The sequence below is a fragment of the Maniola hyperantus genome, chromosome 15 (assembly GCF_902806685.2).
Source record: "Maniola hyperantus chromosome 15, iAphHyp1.2, whole genome shotgun sequence".
In the NCBI taxonomy this organism is placed as follows: Eukaryota; Metazoa; Arthropoda; class Insecta; order Lepidoptera; family Nymphalidae; genus Maniola; species Maniola hyperantus.
Genome location: NC_048550.1, coordinates 7333603 through 7357883, shown reverse-complemented (window position 1 = coordinate 7357883; position 24281 = coordinate 7333603). Strand labels below are relative to the sequence as shown.

General features: G+C 36.4%; 1 protein-coding gene across 1 annotated transcript in view; it reads right to left on the bottom strand.

Moving 5' to 3' along the window:
• Window positions 1–24281, bottom strand: part of LOC117989119 (transducin beta-like protein 2) — a 121455-nt gene that overhangs the window by 25235 nt on the left and 71939 nt on the right. Inside the window, exon 3 of the mRNA XM_034976425.2 lies at window positions 20280–20503. Within this exon, the coding sequence (XP_034832316.1) occupies window positions 20280–20503 (224 nt within the window). The remainder of the gene's footprint in view (window positions 1–20279; window positions 20504–24281) is intronic.

Here is a 24281-nt window from a genome sequence, read left to right as displayed (position 1 = left end):
ATGGTATTATAGGAATACCAGAAATAAGGTGGTAAACACCTAGGTCTTTTATTGTCAGATACATATTTGCATTTTATTGTACTAGCATCCGCCCTGGCTTTACTCACCCTGAGTGGTTAAACACCTTACTTGGTGGGTACACTCTCTAACGTAAACCCCACCATTTTTGCATGTGATTTAGAGAAATCTTACATAAAGTTACATACCGTTTTGTAATCTATACTAGACCGATTTTGAAAATTCATTCACCAGTAGAAAGCTACATAATTCTTAAGTGACATAGGATATCTATATATTTTTTAAATTAGAGATCCCTACTAAAATTGTAATAAGCTACCCGTGCGAAGCCGGGGCGGGTCACTAGTGATATACGAAAAGGAACTACTAGTACGATACGAATATGCGAGCACAGGATAATACTTACTTACTTACTTACTTAATACTTTCTTGAGGATACAAAATACTACAGGTAAAGCTAGTCTAATTAGTGTATTTTAGTACCTACATAATTGAAGTTTGCACTTACACCCCGTTCCCACTTGTCGTTTGTCGTTTATCGCTTGATGTTCCAGTGGCAGTAAGTACATTTTGACACAAAATCGGTTTCCGACAAGACGTGAATAGCTTCATTATAAAATGTTCTGCCACTGGAACATCCGAATTAAGTCCGAGCCCGACAAACGGCAAGTGGGAACCGGGGTTTAGAGTTACAACAATGACTAACTATTGGCGCGTGACCACGCGTGTATGGAGTCATTTATAAGAACGGAACAATACAATTAGTAGCAATAAACGTAGACAAAATAGTTGCCGTCTTGTTGCAATCAAACGATTAAAAACAATTTTACACTAGGTACAGTGTTATTTTACTAATTTTGTTTATTTTCATAATTATCCAAAGTAAAAGGAAGAACCTTACCTACTGCTACGATGTCTTACTTATGTATTACTACGATTATGTATTATGAGTAGGTATATTACTTTTATATTAATTGTGAACCTAAATGGAAAAACTAAACAACAACATGTAAATGGAAAATTAAATCTTCTTATTATTATATGTAGTTCATCGATAAACACTTTAAAGTTTTTTTTAAATGTTGTGCGTTTTCAGACCTTGGCATGCTTTTTTTATTATTCATTATAGGCAAACGCTTGAGCACAATCAGACCTAATGGAAAGTGATGATGCGGCCTAAGATGGGACGCGTTTACCTAGAAGATGCCTATTCACTCTTGTTTTAAAGATACCCGGGTTGTAATTGGTAGGAAACACATATCGTGGAAGAGTATTCCAAACCTTAGCCATGCGTATGAGTAAATATACAATCGCGTCTAGATATTTACATTTTACACTAATATTATACACCGGTAGTTTGTAAGTTTGGTTGTACCTATTAGATAAAGAATTAATTGTATTCTCTGAAACTACTCATCCAATTTCAAAATTCTTTCACTGATAGATAGCTACATTATCCACGAGTGCTGTAGGCTATAAGTACATGTATCGCAACGAAGTCGCGGTCAACAGCTTCTTGCCAATAAACTAAAAAATATAGTAAGTATAAACAGTAATACGAGTAAGTATAAAAGAAAAGTAAAGCTCAGAGTCACTCAACGGGCAATGGAGTTTCTCTACGTGATCAAAAAGAGAACTAGAGTAACCGACATAGCTCAACGGGTTGCGAAGCTGAAGTGGCAATGGGCAGGGCACATAGTTCGTACAACCGATAGACGTTGGGGTCCCAAGGTGCTGGAATGGCGACCTCGCACCGGAAGACGCAGCGTTGGAAGAACCCCCACTAGGTGGACGGACGACATCAGACGAGTCGCAGGGAGCCGCTGGACCGTGGCGTGTGGAAGTCCCTACAAGAGACCTATGTCCAGCAGTGGACGTCTATTGGTTGATGATGGTGATGATATAAACAGTAATAATTGTGAGCTTAAAAAAAGTTTCGATATAGTAACCAATAACTCACCTATTTCGTTGCTGTTACTCTTAAAAACTGAAGCCATGTTGTGTAATTTTTGATTACACAAAACACCTTTAGCTAATGTAATTTTAAACGTGTAGGTATTTGTTACATGATGTAAGTGTATGTATATTGTATACCAAAATGTAATAAGAAAATTATATGGTACGACTGCAAATTAGTTCTCATTATATAAACAAATTGATACAATCTCTTTTAAATAAAGAGCAAACATATTTTTGTAACTTGGTTCTAGGAAGGATTGAGAATCGGATTACATGGATAGTTTAAGTCACAGGTGTCTCTTGAACAATTAGTGCTGAATGTACAAAGCTTTGTGCAAATTTCACGAGCTTGGAATTGGAATCGAACATTTAAGACTAAAAGTTACTCGTGTTATGATCCTTTAATTTAATGCGCGTGGACATTTTAATTTCCAGTAATAAGCTGGTAATAATCGTCAGAATATCTTGAAACCAGTATAAATATACGATATCTTTAAACATCAAATAAAGATATTTACAAAAGGTTAAGTGCGTATCAAATACGAAAGTATTAACACAGTTTTGTAATAAGTAATACCATAAAGAAATAATAACATAAGCTTTCGTAAGCTTTCAGTTGACCATGTTCCCATTTCGAAAACCAGGATAGGTACAAAGATGGATGTAAAATCTTTTCAGAGTTACAGAAAATCAATTGAGCATTATTAATTGACCTGTATCAATATTTTAAGAACGATACATAAATGTGAAATTGCAATCCATTCATACATTTCGGGCATCATCTACTTGGTACGAGATAGCTTGCATCCTAGAGACTGAGATAGCTACGTAATATCCCGGAAAATCAATGGGTTCCCACGGGATTTGTGAAAGCCTAAATACACGCGGACGAAGTCGCGGGCATCATCTAGTGTGGAATAAGTGTTATTATTGTAATAATTCATAAAGAAAAAACCAACCCGGATTCTATGATGCGAGTTTACTACTTAAATAAATAAAAGGGAATTTCTTTTCTGCGTACAAAAACAACACTGCTTTTTCAGTTTTTCGTCGCTCTCAATAGTGGCTCAGTAGGTACTACTTAGTCTTGGGTTTAATGTAGATAGACGAGTAGACATATCTACTTGAGCAGTCTCAGTTTCCTTGCAAGACAAGGTTGGTTGGCCGAGAATTTTCAAATTGATAGAAAGTTTTAAGTCCGACGAATGTGGAAACTTATTGCAACTAAAATTGAAACAAAAATAAAACTCTATCGTAATAAGATGAACTTAAAGGCGAGCAATTTTATCACGTTAAATAACCGGCAATATCCATTCGGTTAACTGCATGGATGGCCGCCAAAGCCTGTGAAAAATAGCCGAATAAATTTGCAAACTTCATTGTTACAAAATATAGAAAAAAAATACACAATGCTGTAAACAATGGCAAGAAAACGATTGCGAAACGCTAAAAGCCAATGTTATTTCTGAAAATACAAGTGATTATGCGCAGAGTGCGAACACAATGCTTTCTTATCTTTCGTCTTGACTGTGAACACTAACATAGTTACTGATAAAGGATCAAGTTAATGTGAGAAATGTAGAGTTATGCGTGGAAGATCTTCTTCAACTTGCTCTCGCTACCCGGTATTTTGAACAAGGTGCAGGGTCTACTTGTACTTAACATGACCTATTAAATATTTGACTAAGATTAGTAGGTAGTGTTTACGGTATGAGTATGAGATACAGACATAGACACACACAAATACGCAACGCGCACAGTTTCCATCACAGCTTCTAGGAATTGTAGATGCGAAGGTGTTTTAGCTAACGGCACGCGCTCCAATCTAATATGACATATTAATGTCATATTATATAAGTCCCGCAAATTGCTAATATGCGTAGCCGCCATTTTAGTGATGTCAGCAGTCAGCACTAGACTGAAGTTCCGAGCTGATGGTATATTTTTACTTAAATATATGTACCTACGTCAAATGACGTCATTTCGATTTTAATGAGACATGGTTCCAACGCGATAGCAATTTGCGGGACTTATAGTAAGCGTTGAGTGTGACGTCCTGTAAAATTGAGTGTAAAGTACAATCACCCTTTCTTTACCAAAACATATTGAAGTCGATGAGAAATTATATTTTTTTGGTGTACGAGTATAACTCTACACCTATTGGAATTCATATGTGTAGTTTTTAATTTCATTGGTCCAGTATATTTTAACCAAATTGGCCGTGATAGACAGACAGGTTCCATTGTTTCATTCGAAGGTACGGAACCATAAAAATGGAATGAAAATCCATGCAGCTAGTAGGTTATTATCATTCGTATCAATTTCGTTATTTAATAATAGTTAATTTGTAACTATTGTTGAATAGTACTAAGCTTTTGACACAGTATTGAAAGGTACTGAATCGTGTTTACAGAAACGGATGTTAAATTTTCACGAAACTTCTGGTTGAATTTTCTTTGCTGAAGGTTGTGGCCCCTTTCCATTATTCACATAAGGTAGAGGTTATTTGGGTTAATAATGCGGTGGGTACCCAGAACTTTTCTCATATCTAATCTATCTATATATATATAAAAGGAAAAGGTGATTGACTGACTGACTGATCTATCAACGCACAGCTCAAACTACTGGACGGATAGGGCTGAAATTTGGCAAGCAGATAGCTATTATGATGTAGGCATCCGCTAAGAAAGGATTTTTGAAAATTCCACCCCTAAGGGGGTAAAATAGAGGTTTGAATTTTGTGTAGTCCACGCGGACGAAGTCGCGAGCATAAGCTAGTATTAGATAAATGTACGAGAACGCGCGCGTCCAGCCCTGCAGTACAGTTGTCATGTGTTGTGTTTATACCTTGTAGGTTTTGTTTTGATATTAAATAACGCTGCACGTGATTGCTACTAATTATTAGTATCAAAATTCGACGCATTTACATTAATTGCACCGGATGCCGTAGGCAAAGGAATTTTAAAATTTCAACCCCCAAAGGAATGAAATAGGGGTTTGAAATATGTGACGAAGTCGCGAGCATAAGCTAGTTCTATCATAATAAGACTCATACAGTAGTATACATAGAAGTCATAACATGCAGCAGAGGATCTTGCGATAGATATAATGAGAAATTCTTTCTGAACATAAGTGAACGAACTTGACATTAACACTTGTCACTAGACAGGCTTATGTGTCCCAGACAACCTTTGGCAAAAGAATTTCTTTAAATCATTATAGGGAGCGCTCAACATCAAACATCTAAATATATAAAAGGAAAAGGTGACTGACTGATCTATCATCGCACAGCTGAAACTACTGGACTGATTGGGCTGAGATTTGGCATGCAGATAGCTATTATGACGTAGGCATTCGCTAGGGGTATTTTAAAAATTCAACCCCTAAGGGAGTAAAGTAGGGGGTTGAAATTTATGTAGTCCCCGCGGATGAAGTCGCGAGCATAAGCTAGTTCAATATAAATACTTTAAGTAAAGGGCACTTATGAATTTAGTAAGACCTGGTAATTCCATACATTAGGTTAGGTGATTACAAAGGTTTTTCTCAGGTTTTTATTAATAGAACCAGATGCAGTGGCTAGCATCTAACAACAAAATAATAGTATCACTTTGGAAATTACGTGCCTACTGGCTAAAGATCTAATAACGTCATAAAAAAACAATTATGGCGCTACATAACATTCCATATATAGTTAACAAAGACGAAAAAAAATCATGAAACCTTATGACACTTATGATAAAATATTTGCCAATAAAAGTAGAAATGGAAATTTTTTAATTTTCACTTTTAAGGGATTTTTTACAGGCTGGTGGATTGGATTGGATTGGAAGGGATTTTTAAAATCTTCAATTCTAAAAAAAAATTGAAATTTTTACTTTTAGTGAAAGTCAATTTTCCGAAAATGTGGGAAATTTTACATTCCTGTTGATGAAGCATGGACTCATAGTCGTGTATTCAGGTCACGAACAAGTTGGCTGCAGAGGTATCCAAAGACAACAATGCGTTGTAATGTAGGTATTTTATCGAACATTGACTTCTCTATTGGTTTTTGCACATGTTTTGTGTTGCTCAGAATAAAGCTGTTTGTATGCTAGGTTAATACAATATTTTTGACTGAACGTCTATTATAATAATTGTCTAAGCTACCTACTTAATTCTTTGTCATTCAATACAATACAAAAACAATATATTGAATAAATTGATATTATAATTGGAAAAACAAATAAATGGCAAATTGTTTGCAGATTAGTCAGTATTGTAAAATAAAGTTGAAACTACGTAAAGCCGGGGCAAGTCGCTAGTAATAAAATATAATTATTACGGTAACTGCTTCATCATCATCATTATGATCAACCCATCGCCGACTCACTACAGAGTACAGGTCTACTCTCAGTATGAGAAGGGTTCAGGCCTTAGTCCACCACGCTGATTCAGTGCAAATTGACAAACTTCAAACACCTTTGAGAATATTATAAAGAACTCTCAGGCATGCAGGTTTAATCACGATGATTTCCTTCGCCGTTAAATCAAGTAATATTTGATTGCTTAAAACGCACATATAACTACGATATTTTGGAGGTGCGTGTCCGGGATCGAGCCCCCGACCTCCCCAAAAGAAAGCCGAAGCCACTAGGCTATCACCGGCATTATTCTATATTAACTGATACCCGCGGCTTCGTCCGCTTGGATTTTGTCACTCTCCAGGTCTTTAACTTTATCTTTAACCTACCTACCCATGCAAAAAATCACGTCAATCCGTTGTTCCGTTGCGACGTGATTGAAGGACAAACCAACAAACTAATAAACTAACAAACAAACACACTTTCCCATTTATAATATGGGTAGTGATATACTAATTACTTACCTATTATATATTATTCAGTAGGTAAGAATTGAATAGGTACGTACCAGGAAAAGTGCAAATTGCTTTAAATGAAGCGTGAACATTACTAATTAGGTAGCTGCAGGTTCATCAGCCGCTACAAGTTCAACCGCCGACCTGCCGAGGACGATATCGCCTCGATTCCACGAATAGCTACCAACTTTATCTAGAGATGGACGTAATTTCAACTATAGGTAGAGATAATGTTAACAAAAATAAATCCGACTTCAATACCTAATCGGTATTACATAATATAATTTCGCCTTCCAATCTTTTTAAATTTTATGAATATAATTATATTGGTATGTATTTTCAATTGTATTTTTAGCAAACCTTTGAGCATTTCAGCGATAAAAGAGTATGAATTTTTACATAGTGGTTCTCTCAAATTGTTATTGGTTTAGATTTAATCATCTGTAGTTTGATTTTCATTTAGTTTAGTACAAAAGCCCCTAAAAATAGAGAACATTATGGAGAACTCTCAGGCATGCAGGTTTCCTCACGTTGTTTTTCTTCACCGTTAAAGCAAGTGATATTTTATTAATTAAAACACACATAACTTCAAAAAGTTAAAGGAGCCGTTCGATCCCGAACTCCCGACCTCCGATTAGAAAGCGGACGTCCTAACCACTAGGCTATCACAGCTTTCTACGATGCTAAAATTGGCGAAATTTAAATAAGACTGCTTTCGTTCACACATTATATCGGAGAAATAGTGGTACGCTGAGACAGTTATAAAAGCCCTAGGTACCTACCTACTCGTGTATGAAAATTTCTCTTGTTATGTAATCATATAAAAAATAAACTAATTTTAACCTACCTTAAGTTACACATATTGCAAAAAAATTATGATGTCATGCACTTTATACGTTGGTGGCTGAGAGCTTAAAAGTATTAATTCGAAACTGGTACCAAAAATACATTAAACAATTCGTTACGTATTTTTTGTATCTTCAGCAGACCTCACTCATAATTTCCGCATACGTGTCCACGACAGGTACGTAGGTATAGACACAGTTTTACCATATCGTAAATCTGTGGTATAGACTTCCAAAATAAATAGAGGTAGCCCGCAGCAGCGAGTGATTTTAGCAACTGGCCGTCCATTGTTATTTTACCGCAGCCATATCACACGCTGTTCGTACGTCACGTCTTTGTCTTTTATAATTATGTAGTCGGAAATTTTAGCTTAGTGCTCTTAACCAACAACTTGAAGGATTTCATTATCTAACGAATTATCGTCATCATAATCATTGGCAACCTATAGACGTCTACTGCTGGACATAGTTATCTTACAGGGACTTGCAGATGCCACGATCTTGCCCTGCCTGAATCCATTGGCTCATCGGCGGATTCATTTGTCTAACTAGTGGTGCGTTTGCCAGCCTGCACTTTCCGATGCGAGTAAATAAGAATATTAATATCTCCGATTAAAACCTACCGAGTACATAAGAATATTAATATCTCTAATTACATTTAGATCAACTTCTTATTCTTCTTCTTTTAGATCTATACAACAAGAGTGAACAGGCATCTTCTACAAATTTGCGTCCCGTTCATCTTAGGCTACATCATCACTTCCCATCAAGTGTGATCGAGGTCAAACGTGCGCCAATTGTGAATAAATAAATTAAAAAAAGATGTTTTTACTTCAGTCTATTACGTATTTTAACATCAACTACGTAAAAAAAACGATAGCACATCACTATAATATCGCAATAATAAAGCGTTGAACCACCTTCCGGATTTTTATTGACCGTCAGATTTCACTTTATCAGTTATCAAAACGTGCGATAACAACGCATGATAATTGCACTAACAATTTATTGTAGATCTTTCGTAATCTTTCGAAAAGAAGCGATTAGGCTTACGACAGAATTCAAGGCAATTCGAACACGTAACACGACAAATTCAACACCTAAAACACGATTTTACTAGTGCCCGTTTTCGTCAAAGATTTCCGTAGAAGCTAATTAAGGATGCTGTGTTAGTTTTGTCACTAAACAATTTAGAGCTCCGTTAAAAAGTTGTGTGCGATCATTCGCAGGATTGCAAACGGAGGAGACGGTACGCTCTATGCAAGAAATAATGTATAATCTATTACTAAACGCCCTAAACCTTGTCCCGTCGAGGGAACCGCTTACAACTATTCTTTCTACAGCAGCATAAATACCAAGGATCTTTATAATTTTTAGGTACTCAAGTTTAATTTTATAAACTTAGCGGTCCCGCGACGTAACGAGCGCTTGGATATAAATTTTACTATTTATATTAGACTTAAAGGGCCAATACAATACATATATATTTTAGAGGTTTTCGTGTCGGGGGTTTTTTAAATTTTAAATTTATTTCATTTTTTTCAACTTTATCTATAGGTACAACTAGTTACTTGTGTTGAACAGTTGCTGGCCTAAACTAATTTCATTAAGAGTATATGTGTTCAAAAACGTTTTATCATAGATATACAAAATTGTACGTGTTTAGGTTCAATAGTTTCTGCGTTATCAAGGGGTCGAATAGTTTGAAATGGTTCGTGTAATATATACAAATTACACGCTACAATGCCAATGCGTCGCCTTATTAGAATTTGACTATATACAAACACTAGCTGATCCCCGCGGCTTCGCCCGCGTAGATTTAGGTTTTTAAAGATCCCGTATAGCCTATGTCACTCAGGAATAATGTAGCTTTCTACTGGTGAAAGAATTTTTAAAATCGGTTCAGTAGTTCTAAAGATTACCCCCTACAAACAAACTTAACGACATCGGGCCGTGCAGCAGAAATCGTAATATTTTAATTTCGCCATAACTTCAAAACCAAACGTCCAATTTTAATCATTCAAAGACCAAATATTATCTCCATAAACTGTTCTTAGTGATGAAATCATTTATTTTGATAAGGATTAATAGCATGAGTAAAATAAACGCGTTTAAATGTAGTCCAAAAAAAATTCAAGATTTTTAAATAAAAAAATGGTTGCTGTGCCTCACTCGACATAGATGGGTATAGTGTGTCGCGGACTTTTTTGTAGATATTTATAAGATCTACAATTAATTAGAACATTTTATGGTTCTATCTTTTATAGTTTAGGCAGCGTACGCAAAATAAGTAACTTTTCTGGTTGATTTTTTACACCTTGTGTCCGAAAAACCCAAATATCTTACGGAACCCTATTTTTTTCCAAAATAAAATATAGCCTATGTTACTCGTGGATAATGTAGCTTTCGAATGGTGAAAGAATTTTTAAAATCGGTCCAGTAGTTTTTGAGCCTATTCAGTACAAACAAACAAACAAACAAACAAACAAACAAACAAAGTTTTCCTCTTTATAATATTAAGTGTAGATGTACCTATTGGTCGGATTGTAATCACTGGTCTAGGAAGAAAACTAGAAAAGAAAGAAGAATCTTCATACGGCTAAACAAATTTTCTTGGATTATAGCTAAAAACACTCTCGATCAAGCCACCATTCAAACAAAAAAACTAAATGCTTTACTATGTGATATCAAAATATTTTTTTGTAAAAAACCTTCAGTGGATTAAAAATGAATTGTCAATTGAGGTCGGTGGTTGAACACTGGGTTACCGAATCACCCTGCTGCCTGCACTGTTGATAGTTCCCAGACCGGAGCACGATCTGACTCATGCACAGTGGTAGCATGAATCATCTATATTCTATAACTGCGTCAAGTATAAACTAACTAAGCTCAAACATTTTTTAATCCGTGACTTTGTTCGAACAACGTATAATAATATCATTAATAAAGATTCCTATGTATCTTTAATTGGATAGGATATTATATTTATAATCACATCTCGATGAAAAATGATCTGTAAGTCTAGTCAATACGCAGAGAAATCTTTAAGGTTATATCAGTAGGGTTACAGTATTAACCGTTTAAAAAGCAGGACATGTGGATTTTAATTTTGGGGAACGTATGTAGAAGTTTGGAAGAAGTTAAGTTCTAGTACTAGTATATGCAGTTAAGTACATTCAAGTCTGTAGAATTGAGCACAAAGCAGTGAAAAAAAGTTTAAAAAACTTAAATAAGATACTAAATTTTTTTAAACAATTTCTCGCAAGATAACCTACAGTTCATAAGGCACACTTTAATATTTCATCATCATCATTATTATCAACTGATAGACGTCCACTGCAGAACATCATGTAGGGACTTTCACACGTCACGGTCTAGCCGCGCCGCTTGAATCCTGCGACTCGTTTGATGTCGTCTGTCCGCCTAGCTAGTGATAGTGGGGAGTCTTCCAACACATCGCTTTCCGGTGCAAGGTCGCCATTCTTGCACCTTAGGACCCCAACATTTATCGCTTTTTTGAACCTTTAATATTAAATTTAGCCAAAGCTCGCTAGTTTCTCCTAGGACACCTAGATAAATGGTAACTCTATCATATAATCACTTTAATTGAACAATACAACAAATCTGTATTGTAATTGGATATCAGTCACTTTAAATAAAATGACCTTGACATTATTCCGTCACGTTTTCAAAAATAATGTGGTAGGTATAGTACGCGACAGGTCGAGATGGCAATCGGGGAGGGAACGCCCCGCACAGCCGCACAGCCCTGCGCTAACCCGGTGCGGGCGAGCGCAGGTGACGTGCGGGTGTGTCATCCCAACCTGTCGCGGACTATACGTACCATAAATAAAATGACGTACAATAATAAATAAATACGCCACGTGAATTTTCATGAATATTGCATGATAATAAGCAGAATTTGGCTGTACCTTTTTGTTTTTGTAACATCTCTACTGTTTACCCATATTCGCAATATAGAAAGAATGGAATTAAATAGAATTAAAAGTAAATCAAAAGTCAAACTTCAAAGCTTCTCTTCTCTCTGAAGCTCCCAAACGATCATACAAACGAAACAAACAAACATAATATACTGTGTGACTGATATAGACATTCCTATTCAACTTATTTGCGCTGCCCAGTCTGGTAATAATTTTCAGGTATGTATTTAAATATACACAGGTTGAATACAAAATATTTCAAGTGCTTACAAGCGAGTTCATCATTGTAGATTTAAATGCTTATTGCAAATGTGTTCATGAACTAATAATTAGTATTTTCAGTTTTCGAAGTAAGATAACTATATCAAGTGGGGTATCATATGAAAGGGCTTTACCTGTGCATTCTAAAACAGATTTTTATTTATTTTTATGCATCATAGTTTTTGAATTATCGTGCAAAATGTCGAAAAAATACGACTGTAGTACGGAACCCTCAGTGAGCGAGCCTGACACGCACTTGGCCGGTTTTTTTATTAATAGCTCTTCCTGCCAATAATCTGATAAATCTCTATTAATAAACAGATTCATTTGCAATTCAAATCGGACAGCTGTAATATTCCCAGAGAATTTTTCATCATAATCAAGTTGATCAATTAAGAATATTATATGAGTATTTTCTGTGGATGTTTATGTAAATAATAACTGTTAATATAGTAAAAATATTTTAGTAACATTAAAATCTCGTAGTCGTATAGAATATTCACAATAAAAAATATTTTAATAACTCAACAAGCTTGACTATGAATTTGTCGAAGCTAATACAACAGACAGACAATAAAGTGGTCGTATAAGAGTTCCGCTTTTCCTTTTGAGGTACGGAACCCTAAAAATATCTGATTCTCTTGGGACGAAAAACACATCGCAGATCACTATGAAGCTAACGATTTCGCAAACTGAGCTTGATGACGAAAAGTCGTCAAAGAAACCTTGTAAAAATTTCAAAAGACCTTTCCAATCTACACACGAAATGGTTTTTTTAAACCAAAATGTACCTATACATTTTGGTTCAAAAAAGTGTTATCAATATCATCATCATAGTCATGTTCAACCCAACGCTCACTACTGAGCAAGTGTTTCCTCTCAAAATGAAAAGGGTTTAGCCATAGTCTACCACGCTGCGCTGGCCAGATGCGTATTTGCAGACTTCCTAAACCTTTGAGAATATTATGGAAAATTCACAGGCATGCAGGTTTCTTCACGATATTTTCTTTCAGCGTTAAAGCAAGTGACATTTTATTGCTTAAAACGCACACGAGTCCGAAAAGTTAGAGGTGCGTGCACGGGATCTAACGTTCGACCTTATCACGGCAAAAAAAAATTATGCTCGAACAAATTACGATGTTGTGAGACCGGGACTTGCGGTGTTTGCACATTACGAAAAAATAACTTTAGAAAATTTTAATGAGCCGTAAAACGAGTAAATATAGTCACGTAAATATTATCTTAGGAAATAAGTAAATAGAAACTTCTTTGTGCTTCTTGCCCATATCACATGGTTTTAAAGCCTTCAGTTATGCCTCATTAAAATGATTTATCCGGAAAAAAAGTAGGTTGTTGTTGCTGTTTGACGTTGCACATATTTTACAACTAAGTATCGTTCTTGTCTACTCGGTCACAATTTCCCTTGTAGGGCCTTTACTGTAGTGAGGATGTATCATGAGGATGTACACAATACTGTCATATTGTCTTATGACAAGGAGGAAACAGCCAAAAAATTTATACCGATTCGGATAACTTCCTGCGCAACGAATGAAAAATGTTTATAAAAGATTTTTCTTCTGAGGCCAACGCTCCAAGCGTGGGTGTCGGTACATTATGACGCCCACTATATTCGGCGATGCTATTTCTGAAACGCATGTACGATCAATCGATACCGACTCGGCCAATCACCGTCAATCTGGAAAACCAATACTCATTTATAAAATAGTTTTTTAATGAATATATAAGTAAGTATAACGTTATCAATATTGTGCTATTTTCCTAGTTATTATTATCGTGTTATCTAAAATACTAATTGTGATTTTGCATAAAATATTCAATTTCAAAAAATGTTTTTGTATTAGTATAGCAAACTATCTGGTGTGGAGACCGTGTACCAGCAAGCGCAGGGTGGGACGACCCCCAACCCGCTGGACAAACTACCTTAAGAAGGTAGCGGGAAGTGGGTGGATGAGGAAGGCGGAGGAACGTGTGTGATGGCGCGATCTTGGAAAGGCCTATGTCCAGCAGTGCACGCAAGTTTGCGACTCTCTGTTAGAATGCTGTTTATTATTTAATATCCTACCGAGAGTTCGTTATGTTGAAAAAAAAAAGGTATTTCTACATTTTTGTGTGACATATCAGACAAAGCCTATTGTTCTAAATGATGTAACAGACTACGTCAATTAAATAATCCGTTTAAAATAGTCCACGATAAATCGTATGCTTTATTACTATATTTTTAACTTACGTAATTTCAAGGTATCTAGGTATATGAGTCAAACATTATCCAATAAAGCATAACAGGCATCCGGTGCAATTAATGTAAATGCGTCGAATTTTGATACTAATAATTAGTAGAAATCACGTGCAGCGTTATTTAATATCAAAACAAAACCTACAAAGTATAAACACAACACGTGATAACTGTACTGCAGGGCTGGACGCGCGCGTTGTCGTACATATTTTATCTAATACTAGCTGGCCCGCTCCGGTTCGCTCGGGTGGAATTTAGAAAATCGAGGTGAGGGTCGAATTTCCAAAAATCCTGAAACACGTGTTTCTTCATTCGTGACCGAAAACCAAAATACCAATTTTCATGCAAATAACTTGAAAAATGACGGACGTTCATACAAACTTTCATCCCCTATTTAACCCCCTTGGTAGTAGAATTTTCAAAAATTGTGAATTACGTATTTTATATTTGTAACCGAAAGCTTAAATACCATCTTTCATCCGATGTAACTTCAAAAACTGCGGACTTTCATACAAACTTCCATCCTCCATTTAACCTACTTAGGGGTGGAATTTCCCTTTGCTTGTGATTTTTCCCTTTACTTGTGCTTATAAAACATCTCTAAATAGGGGCCTTTTAGGTCAACGGGAAGTATTGATTCCCTTGACGCCTGACGGGTCTTGATAGACATACAGAAAACTAAGTGAGTCTATAAGGATTCCTTTTTTTCCCTGGCGATACGGAACCATCTACTAAAAACGTCATATTCGTTCATACTATACGAGAGTGGCTGTAACAAGAACATTACACTTCGTTTAGTGCGTAATTTGTAGGTAGGTATTACGATAAGAACGATTGTTTAGTCTGTATTGACAGTATCGTATGACTGTTCGACAGCACAGCCGGCAGCTGCATCCTGATAAGGGTTCGGTATGACGCGAACGCGACGTATCTAGAGTTCAATAATTTACCTAGCGTCTGGGTCTCGATAGTAAACGGTTGAATGGAAAACTCAGGAAACCATTTATGTAATACTAGATGATGCCCGCGACTTCGTCCGCATGGATTTAGGTTTTTAAAATCCCGAGGGAACTCTTTGATTTTCCGGGATAAAAAGTAGCCTATGTCCTTACCCGGGATGCAAGCTATATCTGTACCAAACGGCAAAATCGGTTGAACGGATGGGCCGTGAAAGGCTAGCAGACAGACAGACAGACACACTTTCGCATTTATAATATTAGTATGGATTGTACTCATAGAAAACCTATATATAGATTGACTTTTAACCCGTAGTAATTGCGTAATAATGACATATGGATGGTCGCTATGGGCTTATAAGAAAACTCAAAAGTCACTTAGCGGACGAATGGAGAGAGCTATATGATTGTAGTTTCTCTACGTAATCCAAAATCAGAAATAAAGAGATCTGTAGGAGAACCAGAGTAACTGACATAGCTTCTTCACAGTTATTGACTTTTAAGGCTTTAAAAATTCCTTGAGATGGCAGACGGGGTATGAGGAGGGGGACGCCCCGCACACCCACACGTCACCCGCGCTCGCCCTCACCGGGTTAGCGCGGGGGCTGTGCAGGTGTGTTGCCAAATGTTGAAAAAATACGACTGTACTACGGAACCTTCGGTGCGCGAGCCTGACTCGCACTTGGCCGGTTTTTCATATCATGATGCTATTAATAAAACCTAAACGAACTATAGCAACCATATTTTAATAACATATTAAACTACTTCCGTGTGTCTAAAACTTAAAAAATCCATTTATAATAAAATTTACCACAGGCATTCAGTTTCTGAACATCAAAACGGTTTATTAAGTCAAATATAATAATAAGGAAATGTTTTGTGCATCAAAATTACTAAAAATAAACCTATTTTGCTAGCTGGCAAATCGTACCAGTCTCATAATTATTATCATACTGGCAAGTATGTAAAGTTAAATTGTAACTAGTGAACGTAATGTTGAATAATAACACAGACGTAATATACCACTGCTTTTTATTATAGGCTTCTCTTAACAAACAAAAAATCTCAGGCTCTGATGTTTGTTCAAGTTAATGTTTAGTACGCGACAGGTCGAGATATATCACTCATCCGATCCGAGTCCGTGAAAATACGTTCCGAAGTAGTCATAGAACTATGTGTATGCTAGCTTACGCACTACATCCGATATCTCTCTGTCATCCGTAGGAATATCTCGGATGTGCCTCGGATTCAAATCGGGCATATGATTTAGATATGTCAAAGATGTCCACTGAATAGCTTGGATTAGGATCAGAGATCGGATTAGTGCGTAAGCAATATCCGAATTCAGTACGAGTTTATTATATCCGTATTTTCACGGATTCGGATCGGAGGAGAGTGTGATCACTCTTAATAATATGCTAGAATGGAATAACGACAGTTGACCCTTCATACTAAATTATTGATTTACTCTCAACGCATGAACGCACGTCACGTTAAATAGCTTAAAAAATCGACTTTACCAATATGGTCAGTATAGTGGTAAATGCATTTGACGTTTCAAAAATACTTGTAAAAGTTTAATTGAATAAAAATATTTTTTATTTATTTATTTATCTCGACTACCATTTCTTGTGTCCACGGAACACGGCTAAACAATACGCAACTATTGTATAGAAGCAGGCGTTATTTTGCGGAAGTCCATGATATACAATGAACCAAAAGCTTAATTGTGCTATAATCCGCTGAAACAGGTCGAATCTGTATGATGTAACGTGCAGCATGCGAAATGCACCGCCCGCCCCCCCACTGCTAACCATGCAGGAAAAAGCAGCTACCAGGCAAGCAATACGCACACGCACCACCACCACACAGCACCACACAAATCCCAAAACACACTCGACGCACGTTTCGCCCCGACACCAGAGCATCCTCAGGAGATGTAGACCTTACAGTGCACAATTGAAAAGACTTTGTAAACTCTACAGAAAAGAAGTTGTATTTCGCATGCTGCATGTTGCATCATACAGATTCGACCTGTTTCAGCGGATTATAGCAAAATTAAGCTTTTGGTTCATTGAATACGCAACACGTACGCAACTACGCACAGTGAAACTGAAAGTATGTCAAGAAAATGCAATTGCGTAAAATAAATATCAAATGTGCAGTTTCATACGATCGTCGGTGACCGTAAAATACCAGTGTTGGGCGGAAAAACATTTAATGCACTCGGATCCATCCGATCGTTTTTCCGTAGAAACCGTGTTGAAGTGTCCGTTTTACTTTACGGATATTATCTCCGTTTTACAGGAAACATGTCACAAATAACATTAGTTAGAGGTCCACGATATTTCTCAAAGCGTACAACTTCCTGGTTTTGTCGAAGGCTGTTATTATTGTCAATGTAACTTTTAAACACTTTGAAAGAAAGATGACATTTCCGTTCTTTCTATTTAAGGCGAATGCCACTATAAATGTGTAGGAGGAGGACGCAATGCGCCACACGAGTCACGAGCAATTGTCAAAACTCACAAGTCGACAGTAAAATACCTAACAAAAAATCTGGGAACAGTTTTCGAACAGGTGATAGTCTTGACATAAGAAGAAGAACCACAAATTACTATCTTACATGAAATAAACTTACTTACTAAAACTACTTGAATTTTATTTATTTAAAGCTAACAAAAAAAAGTTAAAGCACTAAAACCCGACTACTACCTGAGAACTGCCAATAGATAGCACTAGTTGAATATATGTATGTAGTAAAATTGTTTTTCTGTCGCTCCGTGTATATTTATGAACTCAGAATTTTCTCCTCTTTGATTTGATATTTCACTCGATACGATAGCAAAAAAAATTTCAGAGACCCCCCACTTTTGTGGATGTAACATCTGTCATACTGATATTGTTCGTATAAATTTTAGCCTATGTCACCCGGACCATAATAACGAATCTATTGATATTCATCATAATCGAGTCAGTAGCTTAGGCGCTACGGTGGAACACACATAGATACATACATACGTAGCCTGCTAAAATCATACCCTTCTTTTTGGCTTTGCCGTAATCGGATAATAAATATACTTAACTACTTTTATAAACGTTTTTTAGGGTTCCGTACCTCAAAAGGAAAAACGAAACCCTTAGGGTCGATTTATACTAGCAGCGGATTGAAGAGAATTTCTAAAATTTAACATAGCATATTGACTTCTATCCCAACCACGTAAAACACAAACTTCTTGCCCAGATGACAAATTCGCGGGAATTCGGGCAAACTCGAGCGAATTTCATTTCAGTTTATTACTCAGTTGAAATCGGTGCTTTACCTTCTGAGATAGAGGTCAATATGCTGTGTTGAATTTTAGAAATTCGCTTCGATTCGCTTCCAGTGTAAATTGACCCTTATAGGATCACTTTGTTGTCTGTCTGTCTGTCTGTCAAGAAACCTACAGGGTACTTCCCATTGACCTAGAATCATGAAATTTGGCAGGTAGGTGGGTCTTATAGCTGGCTGGCATATAGAGGAAAAACATGAAAACAGTGAATTTAGGGTTAGATCATACAAAAAAATTAAATTGTGGTCATGAACTAATAATAAGGGTTTTTAATATTCGAAGTAAGATAACTATATCAAGTGGGGTATCATATAAAAGGGCTTTACCTGTGCATTCTAAAATAGATTTTTATTTATTTTTATGCATCATAGTTTTTGAATTATCGTACAAAATGTCGAAAAATACGACTGTGTAACGGAACCCTCAGTGTGCGTGCCTGACTCGCACTTGGCCGGTTTTTTTTCACAATGGTCACCTTGTCCCGCGGTTTTTTCCGATCTCGTGATAAATTGAAGTTAAAAGGCGTGCTCACCTTGTTACTATTAGAGAGACTAAAGAGCAGTAATTTCTGCAACAAGCTATATTCATTACTTATTTTCTATTTTGAAACTGCGCACTCATCGTTACGTGAAAAAGTCAGTTAAGATATTTCAATCGCATAAGGAATATTGCCCAATTTTATCATCACTAAGCCAATTGGTAATAACGAAGAAATGAAGTGTGATTTTTATTCATCTAGGTGTTGTAGCAGCTTTTAGAAAATGCATTGTCTTGTCTAGTCAGGCTGTAAATTGAGAACCATTAAACTGATTCGACGTGGTTTCCATAACTTTATTGAACAATTTTCTAGAAAGTCCCTTAGCAGAGCTTTTACTTTACTAAGCGTCAACAGCCAGAAATATATGCCTAACAATAACCAATAGATAATAATTAAATTGATTATTGTTACAGGATAAAAAAAGTTTTCTTTCGACGACTGCAACTTTTTTCTTTTTTTACACGATGTTTCAACCAGATTTACGATTTGACTAAATAGAATTTTTCAAGATAATAGGAACAAAAACGACACGAGCTGTCCGGGGCGTTCCGAATCGTCCCGCGGACCCGGGATTAGTAAACCAGTTACAGAACTTGAATAAAATATTCTTGACTAGCTGATGCCCGCGACTTCGTCCGCGTGGATTAAGGTTCTTAAAAATCTTGAACTCTTTGATATTCCGGGATCTCTCTCCAGGTCTTTAACTATACCCATGCAAAAATTACGTCAATCCGTTGCTCTGTTGCAACGTGCACAAAACAACATACCAACAAACAAACACACTTTCGCATTTATAATATGGGTAGTGATTAACATAGTTATGAAAAAAACCGGCCAAGTGCGAGTCAGGTTCCGAACTACAGTCGTATTTTTTCGACATTTTGCACGATAGTTCAAAAACTATGATGCATAAAAATAAATAAAATCTGTTTTAGAATGCACAGGCACCCTTTCATATGATACCCCACTTGATATATTTATCTTACTTCGAAAATTGAAAATACTAATTATTAGTTCATGACAACAAATTAATTTTTTTTGTGTGATCTAACCCTAAATTCACGGTTTTCATTTTTTCCCGAATGTCTGCTATAAGACCTACCTACCTGCCAAATTTCATGATTCTAGGTCAACGGGAAGTACCCTGTAGGTTTCTTGACAGACAGACAGACAGACAACAAAGTGATCCTATAAGGGTTCCGTTTTTCCTTTTGAGGTACTGAACCCTAAAAAATATTATTAATCTTATTTCGTAGCTGGTTACGAAAAAAATTAAGCTAGTTATGAGCCCTACCGGAAAACCGTAGAAACATTCCTTACCTTATCAAACGTTGTAACAGGATGAGCAGCTCCTATGGTGCCGTCCTTCTTCTTGTCGATCTTGTACACCACTATACGGTTCTCCCTCACGGTCTGAACGCAGAAGGCCTTCGAGTCGGGACTCCAGGCTACGTGTGACGCGAAGTCGAACTCTATGTTCACTCGTAGATTCTTGTGCTCCTTCACTTTTAGGTCTCGTATATCCCAAAGGATGATTGATCCATCTGTTAAAACAAACCATTGCTTGTTTTAAAACTTCTTTTTGTATTCGATAAAAACTTTTTATGTATAAAAAACATTTTTATGAATAGAAAATGAAACAAAGCAGCAGAAAATAAATTGGCCGCCAGTGAGACTGCCGACACAAGTGAATACTTAAAACTATGAAATAACAGTGGTCTTTTTTTTTTGGATTTTCAAATTAAATCGTATCAAAAATGTAAATTAAAACTGGGAAGAACAATAGGCTAATTTTGACCCTGGAAAATTAAAGAGTTCCCACGGGATTTCAAAAACCTAAATTCACGCTGACGAAGTCGCAGGAATCACCTAGTCAGGTATACTTACTATTGTTATTATTTTCTACGCCTCCATAAAAGTGTATTTTTATGGTATAAAATTTCCATACAGAAAATATTGTTTTACATTTACGAGCGATGCCACTCGCAATATTATCTTCGGAGGTCAAATACGAGTATGAATATATTATAAGGTATTTTTGAACATAACCATTTTACGTCGGGACATCTTTCCGGCCGTGACTACAAGTGGTTTCATTGTCAACTTCATTTTGTCTCACTCGACCACGTAGGAAGATTTTCACCCACTCATGACATTGAAAAGTCAAAAAAAAACGGGTCGAATGGAGAACCACCTCCTTTTTGGAAGTCGGTAAAAAAGGGCAAAACTAATTAGGCATATTTATTTTCACCTGAGCACGTTTTGCCATTTCTGTCCCTAGCATGTTTTAATACGTGTGTGGTGGCGTGCTCTTGGGAAGGCCTATGTCCAGCAGTGGACGCAAATAGGCTGATTGATTGATTGATGTTTTAATAGTCATTCGGCGTATTTCCATACTTCCATACTAATACTAATATTATATATGCGCAAGTGTGTGTGTGTCAGTCTGTTAGCTTTTCACGGTTCATCCGTTTAACCGATTTGGACGAAATTTGGTACAGGATAGCTTGCATCCCAGAGATGGACTAAGGCTAGTTTACGCCTAAGCCAATCAAAGAGAATATTGAGAAACCAAAAACTTAAATCGACGAGCATGAAGTAGCGGGCAATTTGGTACAGATATTGGAGACGGACATTTAAGATACTTTTTATCTCGGAAAACCAAAAAGTTCTCACGGGATTTTGAAACTGAAATCCAAGCGAACGAAGTCGTGAGCATTAGGTATCTAATAAGTAATCTATAATTTCCACGTGGTCTGCTCTACGGAAGCATTCATTATCAAACAAACCTTGTACGGATTGTCATACTATGATGATTCGTCGTATGGAGCAATGAAGGCACTGGTGATTTTATTTCATAAGGCACTACACAAACACTTACTTAAAGCAGCGACCAAGGTACGCGCAAAACAAGTAGTCCAATCTGAACAAGAAGCGTATAGCTACGCATTGTACAAAAACAAATCTCAGCTGAATATTAAATATATACAAAGTATTTAACCCTTAGTCTATGACCTGCGCAAACCGCCATGTTTCAATTTTAGATTGGACTACTTGTTTTGCGAGCACTGTAAGTTGTAACCTAAGTAATCTAGGTAAGCGTGCAATAATGCGGGAACCGGTAAAAGGTCATGACAGCACAAGATATCGAAACTGAGTCACTGTACCAAGGCCTTTGGACTTCAGCCGATTACAAGCGCGACACCAAACTCAGCGAAGGTAGGTAAACTGCTGTATAACATTCTAAATGGAAATCATTCGTTTCACTGCAAAGACGTAGGCCTGGGCGATATGTTATCATATGAACCGATGTCAAGGAGATACAATAATGTCCGATTGATCTGAATGTTACGAAAACTCGGGCATAAGAACCAATATCTCCACTATAAGCTATACTTAATTTAGGAGAGCGTAATACTTACTGACTGACTGGTCTATCAACGCACAGGTCAAACTACTGGATAGATCGGGTTGAAATTTGGCATGCAGGTAGCTTTTATGACATAGACATCCGCTAAGAAAGGATTTTTGAAAATTCAGTCCCCAAAGGGGCAAAACAGTGTGGTCCACGCGGACGAAGTTGCGGGCATAAGCTAATATCTTATATAAATTCAAAATTAAAAAGAAATACTTATTTAAAAAGATTTTTCTTACTAGGTACGTTTTCTGAATAATCCTTGTAAATATATATCTTACTACAACCCGGAAATAGTAACAGTGAGGTCATCGATCTCATTTGCTCCGGGAATAGAAAAAACGTAATGTATTAAATTTTGTAGGAACAGCAATAGGTATATAAAAATTAATATTGTTTTATAAACAACGAATTAATAACATGCAAAGATGAAGTAACCTTGAAACTTATCACAACAACAGTACGCGTCAGTGAAAAACGAGAAAAATAGTAAAAAACCTGTCTATTAAAAAAACACATGATAGGTAAACGAAAGATGGCGGACGGAAGGCCGGACATGACGAAATGCTGGCTGACGAAAGTTTAAAGGTGATGGTGAAATAAACGGAAAATTTTATCAAGTTTGTCAAGTCTCATAATAAAGTTGATACAAAGTCTAAAGTTAGATAATATACTAAGGAAACTTAACAATGGTATGGTTATATAATAAGGGCTGCCATCACCAAATAATGACAGAATCACCAGTTATCATACAGTAATATTTGATAACGATAAAAACGAGTGTGTTTTAATACGAGCCGCAGGCGAGGCTTTTAATTGTATCACACGAGTGTTTTAGGCACTTGTTCCACCGCCAACGAGGAAGCGACTATATAAGTATCGACTATTTTCTCGCTCAAGAAACGTACAATCGATGTTTAATTATTTTGTGTCAATAAAACAGATAAATATATTTATAGTATCGCACTAATATAGTAGTTATACTGTATTAGTGGACAGCTAATTGACCTGATACCCAGACGCGCACCTACAATACAAGCTGAAAAGCCCAGCATGCGTAGGAAAACATATTCGATGCAGGTCATAAATCATAACTCATTCACAACAATAAAATCAATAATATTACGATAATAAGTTAACAATTTTTCTATCAAGTTTAAATTCCGCGCGTCTTGCGATGTGTCAGATTCGCAAAAGGTCATTGACTGCAATCCGAATCTCGCCCGTACTGCGGGTGTTCCATCTCGCTCTAATTGTATGAGGCTTTATATGGAGCTTTTTTTGCGCTACTCTAACCTATGAAAATGGTTCCTGCTCGCATTATATCTATAAATAGTAAGTATAGCATATTGTATGGGCCAAAAAGCCTGGCTAGTTGCGACTTACGCATGCGCGAATTTTAAAAGTGCACAGCTATTGGCTATCCATGAGTAGCTGTACTCAACTAATTACTTAGTTTGTTTGTTGTGGTGAATATTTACAGGTTATAATAATTATAAAATATTATTTGCAAAATTACTACTAAATTAGTTGTTAATTAAAGTTGCAAACTTTCTACGAAGTGAATTAATATTCAGTTGTTTGTTTATTGTGGTGAATAATCAAAGGTTATATTATTTGCAAAATAATCCTGAATTTCGTACAAAATGAGTGTCGACTGTTGATTAATAATAATTGTTTTCTGTTGATTAATAAATATAGTTTTGATTTAGTACCTATATAAATAATAAGTATTTTTAGGATACCGTACTTAAAAAGGAATAAGGAACCCTTATAGCATCACTTTGTTGTCTGTCTGTCTGTCCGTCGTGTCTGTCAAGAAAACCTATAGGGGTACTTCCCGTTGACCTAGAATCATGAAATTTGTTAGGTAGGTAGGTCTTATAGCACAAGTAAAGGAATAAATA